The sequence below is a fragment of the Thermobia domestica genome, chromosome 8 (assembly GCF_964235325.1).
Source record: "Thermobia domestica chromosome 8, izTheDome1.hap1.1, whole genome shotgun sequence".
In the NCBI taxonomy this organism is placed as follows: Eukaryota; Metazoa; Arthropoda; class Insecta; order Zygentoma; family Lepismatidae; genus Thermobia; species Thermobia domestica.
Genome location: NC_137461.1, coordinates 158,173,734 through 158,188,431, shown reverse-complemented (window position 1 = coordinate 158,188,431; position 14,698 = coordinate 158,173,734). Strand labels below are relative to the sequence as shown.

General features: G+C 36.8%; 1 protein-coding gene across 1 annotated transcript in view; it reads left to right on the top strand.

The window, feature by feature from the left end:
- The window catches only part of LOC145692364 (uncharacterized), a 64,555-nt gene that overhangs the window by 8,298 nt on the left and 41,559 nt on the right, over nt 1-14,698 (top strand). The window contains exon 2 of the mRNA XM_081767662.1: nt 220-469. Within this exon, the coding sequence (XP_081623788.1) occupies nt 221-469 (249 nt within the window). The 5' untranslated portion in view covers nt 220. The remainder of the gene's footprint in view (nt 1-219; nt 470-14,698) is intronic.

Below are 14,698 nucleotides of genomic sequence, written 5' to 3'. Positions count from 1 at the left end.
AACATAGTTCTCCAAATTTAGCTAAATTCATTTTGAAATTCATTGTCAAAAGTTAATTTCAATCTTGTCATGTTGGATACGTATAGGTAACCAAAGAAATTTATCTACATTATGTACTACATTACGTAGAAAATTTAGCATATTTCGAATTAAATTCTATTTCAATGAAAGCTTGTGTGATACTGATCTTTAATTTAATTTTAAGAGCTTCTTTTTTAGCATGGCGTTTCTCATGAAGAAAATGACTGCTGATGGTTGTGCTGTGGCAATAGGTCGAATGCCAAGTAACCCAGCTGAATTCGATCCTATTATGTATATAAGAAGAAGCATATTGAATATGGATATCATCCATAAAATAGGATCTCCTCACACAGGCATTATTATGTTGTATGATATGTCTGCAGTTGTGCTACAACATTCATTTAAACTGAACGTATCTATCGTCAAAATTTTGGTGACATGCTTTCTGGTAAGTATCCAGGGGTAAAAGTGGATCTGAAAAGTTAGGGGGGCCGCATGACATCACGCCGTCCCCTTTACCTACCCTTGCCTATTGTATTTTCTAGAAAGTGGTGTGACGCAACACATATTTTCCGGAAGAAGGAAGACGACGTTTCCCTCACTTTTACCCCTTAGTATACCAATAACAATAGTAATTTATATTTGAGTGCCGTGAATATATGGTGTACAAAACAGGACATACCGTACTTTGTAAAGTACTCTCTGTCAGGAAAGTAAATGTGCATCTCTTTTTTGAGTCTAGCATACCTGCGCTCTAACCGTGGAGAATATGAGAATGAAATCAATCAAAAATGTAGTGAAAGATAAGGAGAAAAAGCCTAAACTGAAAAACACATTCAAGTGGCTCACAAACTGTGAATATGAGTAGTGCATGGTATAAATAAAGGACGACATCTAAAAAGAAATCCAGAATAGCTGATAAATGAAGGAAAAATAGTAAAAATTGTCGAAGTGGGAACATAAAATACAAATGCGAACAAATATGCAGACAACTGAACAGTTACCAAGCAGCGATCTTGGTGCAGAAGTTAAAACGCTAGATTATAAATCCAAAGGGAATCAGTTCGAAAACACTCCTAGGAGTATTTTTTAATATTTGTCAACAATGCATACAGCATAAGAGAAGTGGTAAAAGTGAGAGTATTACCCGTTTAATAATATATTCAAAACACTTCATTGATCATCAGTATACACTTTTCGTGTTATCGTTCTCAGAAAGGAACATTACAACATTTGTTAAACAAACTTTAGGTAGAGCAATCGGAGGAGTATAGGTATTGTGCTCTATCTCCAAATGGAAAATCTCGCTTCGATTCCCCGTCAGGCAGTATCATATTTTCGTATAAAATAATGGCTGCAAACACATATCTATCTACGATTGGAGAACTTACGCCAAGGCATCACTGTCGAGAATCCGAGTAAACAGTGTGTGTTTTTCATCAAACACTGAAATGATAAGTATGTTTTCTATTTATATTCGTCTTTCTCTCTCTGTCTCTCTTGACGTTTCTCTATCATGTCTTTGCATCTTTATCTTCTCTCTCTCTCTCTTTCTCTTTCTCTCTCACAGACAAAAAAATCTTACACACACACTTAATGTGCATGTGCGTGTTCCAGAGTTAAAATCGAGCCAGAACCCGATCCACCCGGTCTGGAAAATCTAGTTAACTGGGAATTTCGGCGTCGTGTTTTTCGTGCTTTGAGGACAACACTTCCAGTCCTAGTCAACTCTAAAAGAAATACTGTTTCAACACAAGGAAATAAGTAAAATCTTTTTCTTATCCTTCGGGTTACCGAGTCTCAATCTAATCAGCGGGTCACTATGGATTCGAATCTTCGACGGAGTGATGAACCGAAAGCTAACCCAGATCACCCGATTGACGCAATGAACCGTTTAAGCTCTAAAGTGTTCATTTGCCGTGGGAGTCCCGGGATCGATTCCCGGCGGTAGCTCATGTGGTTCGGATTCCACGTTAATCACTAGGTCCCTGTCTCATATATCCTTGCAACTGAACTTGACGTTAAACTCAAAATCAACTCAACTATAACGTGTTCATCCTATCTGTGCGAATTATAATGTTATATCCACAATAAACTAAATCGAGACTGTTGTTCGGAAGAGATAAATCTTCGGAGGTGACTAGAATTTTTTTTTGTTTTTCTTGTTTAATTTTTGTTAAGAAAGGAATTACTACATATTTTTCACTGCCCTGGGTTTGTTTAGATTTTTTACCACTTGGTATATTATTTTCTTAGTTCGGTAAAGTTCTATTCCAGTAAAAAAAAGGTGTATGAACAAGATTGTTACATACACTGTGTTAAAACTGTATGAATGAATGTAGGAAGAAATAACTAAATAGGAATATATTAGAAGGTATTTATATAGCTTAATATTTTGGCCTCAAACCATTATCCCAAAACTTGTGATTGTTTGCACAGTACACTTTGGGTAGAGGGAGAGTTGTGTGAATCACAAAGTTTTGGCATTCGGGATATGAGTGGTATGTGGTTCAGATCTTGGAACCTTAGGAGAACGGATAGTTTAGTATAATGCTCACAATAATCAGTTCGATGTTTTATAGCTGTTTGTATTTGGGACTCTTATTATATAAGCGTCTATTTCTCATCTCGTCGATTTGAAGGAGGGCATCCCACTCTCAGTTCCTGGACCATCACTCTCTCTTTAACTACTTCTCTCTCCGTATGCATATATATACAGAGAGCGGAAGAGGGGGAAACTTTCGAACTGAGGGCTTCTGTCGTCTCAGAGGGTGATGATCAGCAATAGTGATAGAAATTTTGTGGCATTTCTGGCACGATGGTCTCTACAATAAGCATATTTCTGAAAACATTTGCTATTGTAGGAATTTACATGTACGAAATACGAGAAAATTTCGTTTTTCCGATCACCGCCATTTGATACATACCCCTGATTAGATATACCTGCTTTCTAGTCTAATAAATGTCACTGAAATTTTTACCTCGTTTTCACTTAACATATTAAACGGGTAATACGCTCTCTTTTACCATCTCTCATGTGTTGTATGCATAATTAACAAATATTAAAAAAATACTCCTAGGAGTGGATTCGAACTCACGTCCTTTAGATTTATAATCTAGCGTCTTAGCCACTACCCAAGTTGGTAAGTGTTTAGTTTTTGGCATATTTGTTCGCATTTATATTTTATGTTCCTACCTTGACAACTTTACCAGCTGATTCTGGATTTCTCTTCTGGTGTCGTTCTTTATTTACACCATACACTATTCGTATTCGCTTCGAGTCCCTCTTCAATGTCTTATTCAGACATATTCCTCTGAATTGTCTGAATATTCTTATTCATATTCTTTACCGTTAGAGCGTAGGAATGCCAGACTCAAAAAAGATATGTACAGTATATTTCCTTTCCTGACAAAGAGTACCAGAGTATGCTAGGAAAGTAAACTAGTAAAACACGTATAAAACTTAAGACTAGAAACTTAATCAGAACCAAATAAAATTAAAGCTAAATAAGTAAAATAATTCCCTGGACATGTTGTTAAAATGTCCAGTCTTTTAAATTTGATTACGTATAAAGAGAGAAAAGGACAAAAATAGCCGTCTGAAAATTACATTCCAGCAGAATGTTGTTAAAGATAGCATTTAAAAGGTTCACTCAGAATTAATTCAGTGAATTAGTTAATTTTACTTGAGTAAACTGCATATATAAACTTATCTTTCTCGAACATCGTAATATCCTACATTTCCAGTACAGAAAGAAACCCTTCATACAAAAGTCCTAGAAACCGTTTAAGGAGGTAAATATAACAAGTGTCGCGTATCTCATTGTTGTGCTGGAATGATCACTATGCTTAATAACGTATGTGAACATATTTAACTAAAAGATATAGTACTCAAGTGATTTAGAATTTGAAAAGCATAAAGAACATAGAGATAGAAAGACTCGACCAAATCAAATAAAACATATAAAAAAGTAAAATACGAAAAAGTATTTATCCATCCTAAGAAAAATAATCAAAGGATCAAGGGCGCCCATCAGGTTGAGCAAGGTGGGGTGCTCGCCCCCCCCTAGAGGAAATTGTACTTCGAAATATCGAAAATCCAATTGAATTTTTATATTAGTTACAACAAAATTTGAACCTATATTTGAAATGTCGCGTATACTTGCCCCCCTTGGAAACCATAATATGGGCGCCCTTGCAAAGGATACTTTCAAAGAAGTTTTGAACCAAAGCAGTAGGTAAAATTCCAGAAAATTAATGAAAATAGTTTCAAAAGTACAGAGGAATTAATTTAATGAAAACTCAGTTAAATTAACCCTTTAATTATCAGGCCCGTATCCGCTACATGTAGTACCAAGGGTAGAGGATAAAATTTTCCCCTCGCATTTTTCAAGAGATTTTACAATATATATATATATATTAAAATTTAAGTAAACCTTTAAACTAAATTAATAATATAAACCTTTTAAATATAAAGAAAACTAAGAAGGTTTTCTCGCTTTCTGATGAGCTTTGTGTTCCATTGGCCCTCACACCGTGAGTTAAATGCGGATAGAGATAAGGCGAAGGCCAATTGTTGGTGTGGATATATCCAACATACTACCTGGTTGTGGCAGTTCAGTTACACCGTGAACGTGCGTAAGGACAGAGTGAATATGGGATCTTCACAGAGCGTCATAAGGGCGTGTATTCTGTACTCGTTCAAACTGGGGTCAAACGCTGCTTTCCTACTCCTAGATGGCAGCATAATAAATAGTTGTTAGTCTCATCCTGTGTACTTGAGACCCTCTAGATTTTTGTGAGAATTTTTAATTAGTTTCTTTTGCGAGAATACTTAATCTTAACAGGTGGGCACAAAATAGTGCGAGTGCGAGGGTTATTTCTATTGTAGTCCAAGCACCAATTATACCAATTAGATGTAGTGATTGCATGTGGTTAAGACAGAGAGAGTGTGTGATTTTTTTTCTTTTAAATGAATGATCAAACATTATATTGTAGTATGGTTAACTTTTAACTAATTTCAATGATTCAAACACAATTTAAAAGTGAATTTAATAGGGATTGTTGTATACACGACTCCAAAAGTGCATTACTACCTGCAATCCTCCCTTTCCTGCAATAGCAGGCAACCCAAAAAGCTCAGCGCTTGGGTTGGTTGCACATTCGAAAGGCGTTGGACCAAACCTCAATTTTGTTACAAATATATCAGTGTGGCAAACTGCAAATAAGAGAATAAAATAAATTGTTAAGACTTACCATTTTATTATCGTGATGACAATGGATGACATAAAAGTTACAAAATCATCTTACCTAAGCAGTTCAAACAAGGTGAATGGCAAGAAACACACATAAGAGGAAAGCAGTTTCTTTCCTTTTCCAAAAGAAAATCTCGTAAAAAAGAAAAAGATTATATAATGTAAAGGTTTAATATAAAAGCCTAACACCCCAAAACAAACATCCACACGACACAGAAAGAGAAACACAGAATAAGGAACACCAATGGCTTAGCTCACTAGCGGGACTCTCATACAAGATAAAGAGATGGGACCCTAGTTGTAAACCTAATTGTTATAATAATAATAATAATAATAATAATAATAATAATTATTATTATTATTATTATTATTATTATTATTATTATTATTATTATTATTATTAAAAATCGTCTACTTTCCCAATCTCTGACCTACCTAAGAGCATGTCTGTATATAGCGGTCATGTGAGTACCTTTTGTCAATGAGTGGCCCTAAAGGTAAAAGGGATGCAAATCTCTGAGAGAGAGGAACAAAAAACTTTCTTATGATAAATTCTAGGGGAAAGTTCGAGGAATTGCTTTTGACGGGTGCTTTCTTGTTTTTCGGGAACAGAAAATTGTATCGTTGTATCGGCTAAGAAATTACAGTATATAATATTGCAAATTAGCAAGTGCATTTATTTACAATGCAATTGGAGGTAATAAAGAAATTGAGGACTTCGGGACAAACGACTTGTCAAGTCCAAAAAGTGAAACTATAAAGGAGATAGCTTCACTAGGATTTCTATTCATCTGATTTTCTTCAAACTTGGCACATATATACTAGACCAAAAATAAATGCACACATGTTTTTTTTTTGTTTCTTTCGGAGAACAGGTTAAAGGAGGCAAAGGGACCCTTTTAAAAAAGGGTACCTTTGATTTAAAAGGACCAAATTAAAGGAACGATACTCTGCCGATGCAAAGATGACTTCAAAGTACAAAATACGGGTTTGAAGTTTTTTTACAGAGAAGTTTTGCAGAGGCAATGCTCCTTCGAAATGAGAAAGGACTCCGAACAATCTTTATGGAAATTGGATTTCGTTGGAATTGCTTGGAACCGTGTTATGTTGTAGATATTATGTTCCAGAGAAAAAGTCTCAATGGACACAACCAAAAATCGTTGGCCGTTTGGCCACCATGAGGCCACTTTCTTAAAAAAAGCCGAAGAAAACGACATTCGAGATTTTGGACAAAAATACTAAAACCGTGATGTTGTAGATATTGTGATTCCGAAAAGGTCCTAATGGCCATAACCACCAAACGCTGATATTTGGCCACTACAGGGCTACTTTTTTGAAATCTGCCAAACATAGTGATATTCTGGATTTCAATGAAAATCACTAAAACTGTGATGTGTTGTAGATAGTAAGACTATCCATGGCTTTGGATTAATTCTTTTAACAAAAGAGACACTGACCAAAGCTTAAAACTTTACTTTATTTTAAATTATAATTTGTAACTGTTTCGGATATCTAGCATATCCTTCTTCATGTTGTAGATGTTGTGGTCTTGAGAAAAAGTCTCAATAAGCACAACCACCAATCACTGACCGTTTGGTAACTACAGAGCCACATTTTTGCCACCAGCAGAACTTAACGTTATTTTGGATTTCATAGCAATTGCTTGAAACGGTGATATGTTGTAGATATTGAGATTCTGAGAAAAGGTCTTAATGGGCACAAACACTAATCAATGACCGTTTGGCCACAATGATGCCACTTTCTTGAAAGTAACCGAAGATGGCCATGTTCTGGGTTTAGGTAAAATCACTGAAACTGTGATATTTTGTAGATATTGTGATTCTGAGAAAAGGTCTTAATGAGCATAACCACTAATCACTGATCGTTTGGCCACCACGAGGCCACTATTTTGAAAGTAACCGAAGATAGCCACTTTCTGGATTTCGGTAAAATGACTGAAACTGTGATATATTGTAGATGTGGTAATTCTGAGAAAAGGTCTTAATGGGCACAAACACTAATCAATGACCGTTTGGCCACAACGAGGCCACTTTCTTGAAAGTAACCGAAGATGGCCATGTTCTGGATTTCGGTAAAATCACTGAAACTGTGATATTTTGTAGATATTGTGATTCTGAGAAAAGGTCTTAATGAGCACAACCACTAATCACTGATCGTTTGCCCACCACGAGGCCACTATTTTGAAAGTAACCGAAGATGGCGATGTTCTTGATTTCTTTTTAAAATGACTAAAACTGTGATATGTTTTAGATATTGTGATTCTGAGAAAATGTCCTAATGGGCACAACCAATAATTACTGACCGTTAGGCCACTTTTTTGAAAGTAACGGAACATGGTGATGTTCTGGATTTCGGTAAAAATGACTGAAACTGTGATATGTTGTAGATGTGGTGATTCTAAGAAAAAGTCTTAATAGGCACAACCATTAATCATTGACCTTTGGCCACTACAGGGCGACTTTTTTGAATTTAACAGAACATGGTGATGTTCTGGATTTCGGTAAAAATGACTGAAACTGTGAAATGTTGTAGATGTGGTGATTCTAAGAAAAGGTCTTAATAGGCACAACCATTAGTCACTGACCTTTGGCCACAACTAGGCCACTTTCTTGAAAGTAACCGAAAATATTAATGCCCTGTATTTCGGTAAAATTGACTGAAATTGCGATATGTTGTAACCATTGTGATTGTGAGAAAAAGTCTTAATGGGCACAGCCAATAATCACTGGCCGTTTGGACACTATGAGGGCACTTTTTTGAAAGTAACGGAACATGGTGATGTTCTGGATTTCGGTAAAAATGATTGAAACTGTGATATGTTGTAGATCTTCTGATTCCGAGAAAAGGTCTCAATGGGCACACCCACTAATCACTGACCGTTTGGCAACAACCAGGCCACTTTCTTGAAAGTAACCGAAGATTGTGATGTTCTGGATTTCGGTACAAATTACTGAAACTGTGATATGTTGTAGATCTTGTGATTCTGAGAAAATGTCCTAATGGGCACAACCAATAATGACTGACCATTTGGCCACTACCGGGCCACTTTCTTGAAATAACGGAACATAATGATGTTCTGGATTTCGATAGAAATGGCTGAAAGTGTGATATGTTGTAGATCTTGTGATTCCGAGAAAAAAGTGAAAATGAAATGAAATCTTTGAGTTTTACGTCCCACGCTTATGCCGGTTAGGCTAAAGGAGACGGTGATGATGAGTAATGAATGAAATGGTGGAATGAAGAGAGTGGGAGGAAACGGGATAACCCCGAGAAAACCCACGCACACGGTGTTTGTCCACCACAAAGTTCACGTGGCGGGGGCTGGGATCGAACCCGGGACCCCAAGCACCACAGGTGAACGCTCTACCACTGAGCCACCGCGGCCCCCTGATTCCGAGAAAAAGTCTCAATAGTCACACATACTACTCAGTTTCCGTTTGCCCATTACAGGCCACTATCTTGAAAGTAACCGAAAATGTTGATGTCCTGGATTTCGGTAAAAATGACCGAAACTGTGATATGTTGTAGATTGCTGATTCTGAGGGAAGGTCCTAATAGGCACAACCACTAATCGCTGACCATTGGCCAGAAGCAGGCCGCTTTCTTGAAAGAACCGAAAATATTGATGGCCTGGATTTCGGTAAAAATGACTGAAACTGTGATACGTTGTAGATATTGTGATTCTGAGAAAAAGTCTTAATGGGTACAGCCAATAATCACTGGCGGTTTGAACACTACGAGACCACATTTTTTAAAGGAAGCTAAAATGATGTTCTGGAATTATGTAAAAAGACTAAAACTGTGAGATGTTGTAGATATTGTGATTATAAGAAAATGTCCTAATGGGAACAACCAAAAAATTACTGAGCGTTTAGCGACAAGCAGGCCAATTGAAAGTAACCAAAGATGGTGACATTCTAGATTTCGGTAAAAATGACTGAAACTGTGATATGTTGTAGATATTGTGATTCTGAGAAAAGGATTTAATAGGCACAACCACTACTCACTGACCGTTTCACCACTACAGGGCCAATTTTGGAAAGTAATCGAAATTGTTGATTTTCTGGATTTCGGTAAAAATGACTGAAACTGTGATAAGTTGTAGATATTGTGATCCTGAGAAAAGGATTTAATAGGCACAACCACTAATCACTGATCGTTTCGATACTACAGGGCCACTTTTTTTGAAAGTAACGGAACATGGTGATGTTCTGGATTTCTTAAAAAAATAACTGAAACTGTGATATGTTGTAGATCTTGAGATTCCGAGAAAAGGTCTCAATGGGCACACCCACTAATCACTGACCGTTTGGCCACAACCAGGCCACTTTCTTGAAAGTAAGCGAGGATGGTGATGTTCTGGATTTCGGTAAAAATGACAGAAACTGTGATATGTTGTAGATCTTGTAATTCTGAGAAAATGGTACAACACCTAATCAGTAACCGTTTGGCCACTACAGGGCCACTTTTTGGATAGTAATCGAAAATGTTGATGTTCTGGATTTCGGTAAAAATGACTGGAAATGTGATATGTTGTAGATCTTGTGATTCCGAGGAAAGGTCTGAATGGGCATACCCACTCATCACTGACAGTTTGGCCGTTACAGGGCCACTTTTTTAAAGTAACGGAACATGGTGATGTTCTGGATTTAGGTACAAATGACTGAAAAGTGATATGTTTTAGATCTTGTAAGGTCTCCATGGGCACACAAACTAATCACTGACCTTTGGCCACAACCAGGCCACTTTCTTGAAAGTAATCGAAGATGATGTTCTGGAGTTCAAAAAAATAAAACTGTGATATGTTGTAGATCTTGTGATTCTGAGAAAAGGGCACAACCATTAATCACTCAACGTTTGGCCACTACAGGGCCACTTTTTGGAAAGTAATCGAATATGTTGATTTTCTGGATTTCGCTTAAAATGACTGAAACTGTGATATGTTGTAGATATTGTGATTCTGAGAAAATGTCTTAATGGGCACAACTAATAATTACTGACCGTTTGGCCACTACCGGGCCACTTTCTTGAAATAACGGAACATGGTGATGTTCTGGATTTCGACAGAAGTGTCTGAAACTGTGATATGTTGTAAATCTTGTGATTCCGAGAAAAGGTCTTAATGGGCACACACACTAATCAATTTCCGTTTGGCCATTACAGGCCACTTTCTTGAAAGTAACCGAAAATGTTGATGTCCTGGATTTCAGTAAAAATGACTGAAACTGTGATATGTTGTAGATATTGTGATTCTGAGAGAAAGTCTTAATGGGCACAGCCAATAATCACTGACCGTTTGGACACTACGAGATGACTTTTTTGAATGTAAGCTAAAATGGTGATGTTCTGCATTTAGGTAAAAATGACTGAAACTGTGATATGTTTTAGATATTGTGATTCTGAGAAAATGTCCTAATGGGTCTAACCAATAATTACTGACCATTTGGCCACAACCAGGCCACTTGAAAGTAACCAAAGATGGTGATATTCTAGATTTCGGTAAAAATGACTGAAACTGTGATATGTTGTAGATATTGTGATTCTGAGAAAAGGATTTAATAGGCACAACCACTACTCACTGACCGTTCCGCCACTACAGGGCCAATTTTGGAAAGTAATCGAAAATGTTGATGTTCTAGATTTCGGTAAAAATGACTGAAATAATGGAGTGTCAGTGGGTCAATTGGATTAAGATTTTTAAGTGGGTTGTGGGTCAACAGGATATGACTCACTGCGACACACAACCCACCGTGACCCACTTTGACAAAACAATCCGTTCTGACCCACGCTTACCCACCGAACTACTGTGACTCACCAACCCATTCTGCTCAGTGCATTGTAGACAGCTTCTTTTGAGCTCTGGTGAATTTGTCTACGTTTTACTTTCAAGGACTTCTTTTTTCTTCTTTTTCATTTGTTTCTATTGAACAAAGAACTTCAGGCACTCTTGCAGAACTTTAGGAAATTGATCATATTTGCAATTGTAATAATAGCAATAGGACTTACTTCTTGACTTTTCAGACACAGCCTGAGAGTTTTTAGAGGAGCTAACTACTTGTTTTATTTTGAATCACCTATAATGTATGAATTATTATATAAAAATTTAATATAACTATGTATGTGTGATCATCAAATTGCAAAGTCAACTGAAATGACATTTGGCATATACATAGTTAGGCCCTAATCTCAATATCATTTTTTAAAACTCCCTTTTGTTGGGGGGAGGGGCATTTTCTATATATAGGATTGATTTCTAAAAATAATCGAAAACGATCGATATTAGTTGACTGCCTAATATTGATATTAGGCAGTCCTTGATAAGAACCACCGTGACTGCCATGATATAAATTTAACTTCAACTGCTTCTTCAATGTTCTTCTTCTTTTTAGTTTTTACTTTCTATGGCTAGAGTCGAGGGTGAAAAAAATATGCTGTTCATAAAATGCTGTTTACAAAGCAGTGAGCAGAGTGGGTCATGGTGGGTGATTTGTCGCAGTGGGTCACGGTGGGTGGTGGGTCACATGCTGTTGATCCACGTCCCACTCAGAAAACTCGACCCACCGACCCACTCACCCACTCCAACTCTGGTTAACGTTTCGGCGTCTGGAGTAAACAAGTTCTGCCAGGGGAACTTTTTTCTTTCAAAATATATTTTTATATGTTCATATTTATTATTATTATTAATTACTTTCTTGTATTTTTTCCTACATTATCTTAGATTAGTGACCGCGGTTTAGGATAGATTATGTAAAGTCAAATACGGTTATGTATGTTTACATTTTCGTTTCTTTCTTTCAAAATGCACTCCTATTTGTTCACGTAGTCCAAACGTAGGCATACACCTCTGTATTGATCAACTGTAACATTCTAGTGTATGAGTTTATTTGCTTCGGCTCTTCTGAGCTTAAGATGTAAGTAAAACATATTAAGAACAAATAATAAAGAAACTAAGTTTACCTGATGGATAAAAATAAGAAATTATATAAAATGCAATGAGCTGATCAGTACGGTACTGTATACGTACTTTTGGGCCACCCTGTATATTATTAATAATTTATTTCTTGCATTTAATAATAACTAGCTGAAAATAACCACTTTTCGCATGGGTCAGATAAAATATCTATGTAAACAAACTGAACAACGAAACGAAAATATATCGGTAATTGTCTACTACTTTTACATATCGCGGGAAACGCCCCTTGAGACCCCCTGGTTCAAAATTTAAAAAGAACGCCTCTGGCTCTCAAGCGATGGGAGCTGTATTTAGAATTCAACGCCTCTGGAAGAATCACCATTCATCTCAGCGACCGTGAAAACTAAGGATTTGATACTAATATAGGTCATTTTGGATTATTTTTACGTGTTTCTGTACATCTCCCCCTCCCGGTGACCCCGGCCCGCACGCAATGGTAGCTGATTTTGAAAGTCATCGCTAATTGAAGTGTCACCATTGATCTCAGTGACCGTGAAAACTATAAATTCGACAGAAATATCGGCAATTTTCTAATATTATTACATGTCTCGGTAAACGTCCCCCTCCCCTGAGACCCCTGGTTCGATTTTTTAAAATAAAAACCACTTGGTCCTGGTCTGGGGCCTGGACAAAAATATCCGTTATTAAAATTTAGTAACTTTTTGTCAACTCGTCTGATCCCCAGGCCGCACACAGACAGACACACAAGCAAACTCGAACAGATAGAACAAACCGCATTTTTTCGCATAGAATGTTGTTGCTTCCACCCAGCCTAAGTGCCGGAGGGCTTCTTTTATACGTAAACACGTCTATTGAATCTGCCTCTTCTATCGAAGTAATGGGTCGCGTGTAGTGCTAGTATTAGCTATTTTGTTGTTATTGACCTTGAAGAACTAACAAATGGTTTCACATCAAGTCACAAGTCGCTTTGGTCCGTGAAGTTGATATACAGTAGAAATGACCTATGCATTACTCACCCGTTGTGAAATAGAAAAATTATGTTGGTTTTATCTGAACACCCACAAATCTGTTATAGCAAGAGGCCTTTCCACAACTACTTCCAATCTAGATTAAATTTCACGGCTAACTTTTTGAATCATACACAAGAGTATCATTGATATGTTAGTGTTAATAATATTTATGGAACCAAAGACAGTTTTTAAACTACCAAACGGTGCTGTGCATAAAGTCGGAAATGCTATAGAGTGGTTTCATCCGTGTGTCTGTTGACAGATACCAAAGCAAAGACAGAAAGTGATATAGAGACAGGGGCGGATCCTAGGGGGAGGGGCGATTGTCCCGATCGCCCCCCCCAGAAGAGGAAACTTTCTTATTTTTTATATATAAATAAAATCCATCCCAGAGTTTGGAACCCTTAAAAGTAAGCATTATGACAACCCACCGCCCCCCCAGAAGTCGGTCCTGGATTCGCCCCTGTATAGAGAAATGGTTTTCTGCTATTGATTCTTCATCCAATGAATAGAATAGGTTCCATCTCATCCGTTAACTTTATATTGAACCCAGAAGTGGTTCAAATTAGCAATTTCCGGTTCTAACATTTAACCCATAGATGAAAACGTTTTTTTGGTGTTTTTTTTGTAAACGATTGCGCGTGTATAGGCAACACATCATGGTCATTCACAATCTCTACTAAAATTGAAAATGGTTTAAATTTATTATTACTTCCGGTTTTAACAACAGTTTCAACTTTCATCGTCATAGCATAAAACGGTAACATAGCGAGAACTGATTTTTTGAAAACGAGTTATCATCTAGAGTCAACATCATGGGTACACAAAATATTCTACCGAAATTATAAATGGTTGAAATTTACTATTACTTCCGGTTTCAATTTCCAATTTCCGCCTAATAGAAATAGTAAATGCTTCAAGATGTGGTCTTTTGCAATTAATTCAGTATCCAAAGAATATATTTTATTTCCTCCGTTAACCTTCTACTCAAACCGGAATTGCTTCAAATTAGCCATTTCCGATTTCAACGTTTGTCGATATATAAAGAAAATGATAACGGATAGTGAGAAGTGGTTTCTGCAAACGATATAGAGTCTAAAGACAAATATCTACAATACTAAATTCGGCTGTAGTTAGAATTTATTATAACTTCTGGTTTCAATAACGGTTTAAACGTTTATAGCTATAGAATGAAAACGGCAGCAGATAGCTAGAAACAGTTTTAAGCAAACGATTCAGCCTCTCAACAAACATATCGTTACTATCCATATAACTCTGCTAAAACTGGAAATTGTTCAAATTTACTAGTACTTCCTGTTCCAATACTGATTTCCGTAGAGCAAAAATGGTAAAAGATATTAAAAAGTGCCTTTTTGCAATCGATTCATCGTCTCAAGAATAGCCTCCTCCATTTCCGTGGCAGCTTTGATCAAAGCAGAATTTGTTAAAATTAGCCA